Source organism: Oryctolagus cuniculus, chromosome 16, assembly GCF_051225735.1.
Source record: "Oryctolagus cuniculus isolate XC-2025 breed Fujian yellow rabbit chromosome 16, ASM5122573v1, whole genome shotgun sequence".
NCBI lineage: Eukaryota > Metazoa > Chordata > Mammalia > Lagomorpha > Leporidae > Oryctolagus > Oryctolagus cuniculus.
The window spans coordinates 40,845,716-40,851,664 of record NC_142882.1 but is presented as its reverse complement, the minus strand read 5'-3'; the positions used below and the strand labels follow the sequence as shown (position 1 = coordinate 40,851,664).

Here is a 5,949-nt window from a genome sequence, read left to right as displayed (position 1 = left end):
AAAACCCACACTGTGGAACAGATTGGGGCACCCAGCCTGCCACCCCGTCCCTGGCCTGCTTCTTGCTTCCCTAGCCCTGCCCTCAGGGAGAAGGACAGTCTCACCTGGATGGGGAGGAACCAGGATCATGATAGGTAGGCTGTGAGCCTTGTAGTACACTGAAGAGGAAAGTCTTCCCCGCTGCCTCTCTTGGGAATCCACAGTCTTGTGGCCCTGGAACCTGCCTTGGCAAAGGCCCCTCCTACAGACACCAGCCCCTCCGAGCTGCTGTGCTTTACCATCGCTCCCAACTCTGGAGCCCAGGGTCCAGGGAAGCTGAAGTTGGGACGTGGCAAAGCCTCTCGGGACTTCTCCAGGCCACAGATCACAGGAAGGGAACACGACTCCCAACAGGGCCTGCTTCTTGGGACCTTGGCACTGTGTTGTGAACTTGGGGCAGATGCAAACACACCAGCAGGACCTCGTTCCCATTGCATCTCTGACAATGCTAGCCAGCTCATGTACATGCAGGATGCTCACAGAGAGTGTGTGTCTGCCCTGCACGTGGCCCACAGCCTTATCCATTGGCATCACCATGAAGAATTTGTCACTCCTGGGGATGACTTTGAGATTTCTCTGGAGTCACTTTTCCCTGTAACTTAACCGAGGCCTCCAAGAATGGCCTGCTCACCCGCATAATCTGGAGCACAGTGCAGCTCCGATTCTGTCCAGGGAGGAGGCCGAACAGCAAATACACTGTGATCTGTATGGGGGAGCATCGATCTTACCTTCAAATCTGAAACAAATGATCATTAGCTAAGAAACCTCTCCCATCCCCCAGAAACATGGAGGAGAAGAGGAACAAGGGTGTGTGGAGTGCTCTGTTCACAGCTTCCCCGGGTGGAGCCCAAGAGGCCCTCTCCTCCCCAGGTAGCCCCCAGCTCTCCTTTCACCTCTGTCCTGTTTGCATATGCAGCTTTGGAAGACCAGGCTGGGGACAGATGACCCAGTATCCGGAACACTTGCAGAGAACCGCTGCTACATGGCCACCTCTGTTCTCTGCTGAACCCAGGCCACAGTTGAAGTCCCTGCCCAGCTTCCACCTGCAGCTGCCTGAGTCCACACCTGGCCAGTCCCATACACTGTGATGTCAGAGTCCTTTGCCCTTGCGGTAGGGTCTTGTTCTCCATTGGCAGTGCAGGTGGACATTGCCTATGGACACAGCTCTGCCTTAATGCACATCACTAATGACAGGACCTCCCTGCTGTGTCACACATCCACGAACCCTTCCTGTGGAGGAGCAGCTATGCACGTTTGGGCCTCTCCTTCCCTCCCTCTACCCCATCCCTCGTCACAAGCCTCACCATGCTCTCCTCCCTCACCTCCACCTCCCCCAAACTCCCACACCCCAGACCCTCCCTCCTGCTCCCACCACCCACACCCAATCCCCCACCCACCAATAACCACCATCAACCTCCCCTCCAGCCAGCTTCTGGGAGCCATCCCTCTCTTCTCAGGTCCAAGAGGTCAGCCTTTGTGTTAACCCAGAGCAACGAGAGGGGACCGTACTTGTCCAGGGGAGATCCATCTGGTAGTCAACTCCATCCAACCACGCCAAGGTGCACACAGGGACCCAACACAGGACCGATAGCACGGATAAAGTTTAGATTTTTTTATTGATGAGAAGCACAGAAAGTCTCAAGCAAATGAGGGCCCTCAGGCAGCTCAGCTTGCACACTGAGGCAGGCTACCTGGGGGCCACCTTTCGGCTGCGGGGGCCAGGGCCACGGGCTGGGGCAGGCAGGCAGCAGGCACGCAGGAGGAATCTGAGGATGCTCCTGCCAATCCTCCTGCCCAGCCCCTGCCGGCCCTTGCTCGGGACAGAGGCCGATGCTGAGGTCCCAGGCTCCTGAGGCTCAGCTGCTGGGACCTCTGGCACCACCAGGTGCGGACTGCTCCTGGGGCTGGGGGTGGAAGGGATGACCACAGGGACGGGCTCGGGGGCTGGGCTGGCACCAGAGCTCCTCTCCTGCAGCTGTCCAGGGAGGGAAACGGCCAGCACGGGGGCAGCAACGGCAGAATCTGGCTTAGGTTCCGGCTTGGGCATGGGCTCCGGCTCCAGCACCAACTCTGAATCCGACTCCGCCTCGGACTCGGACTCCAGCTCAGGCTCGGGCTCCCTGTGTCCCTGAGGAGAGAGGGGAAGATGGGTGAGGAAGACAGGTGCACTCCGGACCTCCCTCATGCCCACAAAACCACGAAGCTGTGCGGGGAGACCACGGCCAGACCCATGCTCTGCCCACAGGGCTGTACCTGCTCCAGGCTCCGGGAGTCCGGCTGCAGGGACATCCGGCTGGATCCTCCAGGACCAGATGGCACCGAGGCTCCAGCGTCCGGAAGCAGACCCAGGCCCGCCAGGTACTCCTGGGCCTCTGGGTCCTCGGGAACCCCCAGGGGCTGCACCACGATCACCTCCTCGCCCTCAGCTTCCTCTCGTAAGGGGTCAAACCACCATTGCTGGTGGGCAGATTCCACTGTAGGCCTGTCGCAGGGGTCTGGGCTGAGGAGTGAGCTCAGGAGCTCCTCCAGGGCTGGGCTGGCCGCACACGGGAGCTCGTAGCTCCCCCTCTGGATGCAGTCCCGCAGCTCCGCCAAGTCCTTCCCGCTGAAGGGCATGGCCCCTGCCAGCATGGCAAAGAGGATGACCCCCAGGCTCCAAAGGTCTGCTGCGAATGGATCATACGGCTCCTGCCGGAACACCTCGGGGGCGCTGTACTCTGGGGTCCCACGGAAGCCCTGCACCAGCTCGCCCTCGGGCAGATGGCAGCTGAGCCCAAAGTCCGCCAGCTTCACGTTGAGCTGAGAGTCCAGCAGCAGGTTCCCCAGCTTGAGGTCCCTGTGGGCCACCCGCTGTGCATGGCAGTGGCCCACGGCTGCCAGGATTTGGTCAAACATGACCATGACCTTGGGCTCTGGCAGGCCGCCCCGGCTCATCACGTGCTGGTAGAGGTCGCCCCCGTCCACCAGCTCCATCACCAGGCAGTGGTAATGGCCGACGCGCCCCACCTCCAGCAGCTGCACGATATTCGGGTGCCTCAGGAGCTGCATGATGCTGGCCTCTCGCGTCACTCGCCTGGTGCCGAAGGGGTCGCCAGCATGTAAATGAAAGAACTTCACAGCCACCTGCCGCTGGCTGGAAGCCTGGCGGGCCAGCACCACCATGCCAAAGCTGCCCCGGCCCAGGGCCGACAGCAACTGGAGCTCAACCTGTGAGCTGTCGATGGCATCCCGGTCCTCACGGCCTTCCAGGTTGGTGTCCCTAACTACGCTCTCTGCTCTGCTCTGGCTAATATTCCTGTCCATACACACTAACTAAGGAGCTACCCTAACTACAATAACTAAGAAAATAAAGGGACAACAGGGGACTACCTCCTGATCTGACTATAGTGGCACACTAGCTATACTAACTACACTAATCACACACAGTGGCAAGACTAAGTCCTATCTAACCAAAACAGAAAACAAAAACCAGAAAAACTCCAAAAAAACAAACACTAAATAGCTACACTAACACTCAGAGATCTAGCAGCACTTCCTAGCTAAAGATGGGGGAAGCCAAAAAGAAAAAAACTGCGAAAAAAAAGACAAAGTGGGCCAAAAAAGAGATAGGAGGAAAAAAACAAACTAAAACAAAATGGGGAAAAGAAAAAACGAAATAGAACAAGAAACAAACAAACAAACAAAACAGCACACCAACACCAACCAACACAAGCGCAAGCAAAGAGGGGTCCAAGCACACAGGTCACCGAAATAGCTCCCTGGTAAAGCGGACAAAAACCTGGGCCGCGCAGCCGCTTATATAGGCGTGTGGAATTCTGTCATCACAGGGCTCCTTATGAAGTCAGAGGGAGAAATGGACCAATGGCAGTGCAGCAGGGACTTGCACGAATTTTTATTTCATCACAGTTGGTCCTTATGAAGTCAGAGACAGGTGGGGACCAATCAGAGCCACAGCTAATCCTCGGGGGTTTCCTCAGCCAGCTTTCTCTTAATATCATAGACCCCAAGAGCTTCTGGCGTAGATTGGTGATACAGACTGATGTTTACAATTTGAACTTTAAATACGTAGGATGCACCTATGGCCTTTTCCTTTCTCCTTAAGAAGTGATAACAATTGTGGGGTCTTTAAGACCTCTGATCGTCTACACTCCAGAGACACATCCCATTGCCTTTAACCCTGAATGATAGGTCTCTGAATGTTGCTACAACTTCTCTGGCATCATGATATCCTTGACAAAGTGTCCCGTTGCCCCTGACACCACCAGGCACATTACTATAATGGACACAGCTGAGAGAAGGGCATCTTTCATAATCCTTTCCCCCTAAGATCCTCACCAGATTTCTCGTTAGAACCCCTGGAGGACCAGAAGGGAGCTCTGAGTGGGTATAGTCCAGGTACGGAAGGCCAACTAAGTGCCAGCATTCTCCAAATTGTCCTTAGAAAAGCAGGGAGAAACTGACGCATGTTTGCTGTCTCAGGGTTCCCATGCTGCTCTCACAAAGTGTCTTGAACGGAGTCATGAATAAAGAACAGAACTTCATTCCTCAGTGTTTGTTCTGCAGGCTAGAAAGTGGAAGGTCAGGGCTCCAGCAGACTCGTTGTCTGGAAAGCGCTCCCTCTCTGCTGCTGCTGCTGAGCCTTCTTCAGAGAGAGATGGTAAGATGGGAAGGCTGGTGGTTTGTTGTGGTTGGTTGAAGCCAAGTATATGTGTGGAGAGTGGCGTTGTAGTCCTTAAAAAAGTACCACACCTTAGTCCAAAACTCCCCAGTAAATTTTAAGGAAAGATCATGGCTTCCTGGGGTGTCCTCAGATGGTGAAAGCACAGACCTCACCCCGTCAAGCCCTTTAGACAGACAGGTAGCCTGCGGCTGACACTGCAGTCCAGCAGGTTAAACCCTGCTACACCAGCATCCCATGTGGGTGCTGGTTGGAGGCCTGGCTCCCCTTCCAAACCAGCTCCCTACTATTGTGCCTGGAAAGCAACAGAAGACGGCTCAAGTAATTGGGCCTCTGCCACCCATGTGGGAGACCTGGATGGAGTTCTAGACTCCTGGCTTTGGCCTGACCCAGAGGAGGCAATTGTGGCTATTTAGGTAGTAAACCAGCAGTTAGAAGCTCTCGCTATCTCTTTCTCTATTTCTCTCTCCCTGTCTCCCACCTTCACTCTCTGTAAATAAATAATTGTCTTTTTTTTAGAGAAGAAACTCAATCATCCTGCAAAAGAGAGTGGACCCCTAGTTCTGTTTTCCACAATTTAGAAAGGAAGTGTCATCGAAATGAAGTGAATGAAATATAATTATAACTTCCCTTTTAATAATTCAGCAGAATTTTCCTCTAATGATCCTTCAGATTAATTGGAAAGCAATTTAAGGAAAAAGACATAAAGGAAGCAAGAACATGTTTCACTGTTGACAGTGGAGACTTCCTGTTTATATCCTGGGTTTGTGTGTGTCTATTTGGCAGGTGCACTAGAGCCCTCTCTCTACCACAGGGAGTCTACAGTGCTGACCCAGGGCTAGCCAGCACTTTGTAGAATCTTGTCGTCCTGCCTTTAGCGGTACTAGACTCTTCCCTTACCTTTGGGTGCTTTCTTACGCTTTGATAGTTTTGTTTCCCTTTTCCTGGTTGGATGTGTAGGATCCCTATGGTGGCGATGCTTATCCAGATGTGAATCCTGCTTCTTCCTAGTTCCTGGGTGTGAAAGATCATCTAGTGCCGGGTGTTTTCAAGGAGCTCAGGAGGAGCAACCCCAGACGAAGGTGGGAGTCACAGTGCAAACCCAATGAACCCTTCTCTCTTGAAACATTCTTCCCAGTCTTGTCATATGTCACAGACAGATGTGGTGCTTCATTAGGAGCTAAAAATGGGAGACGACTATAAATACAGTGCTTGGGAAGGGAGTTTGTTCT

The 5,949-nt window shown here is 53.9% G+C and overlaps 1 protein-coding gene across 1 annotated transcript; it reads right to left on the bottom strand.

Moving 5' to 3' along the window:
• Positions 1–2,220: 2,220 nt before the first annotated feature.
• On the bottom strand, positions 2,221–3,342 carry LOC149121698 (MAP/microtubule affinity-regulating kinase 3-like). The gene has a single exon (XM_089315613.1). It carries the CDS (start codon positions 3,340–3,342, stop codon positions 2,221–2,223), a length of 1,122 nt encoding a protein of 373 aa, XP_089171739.1.
• Between the last annotated feature and the right edge of the window lie 2,607 nt (positions 3,343–5,949).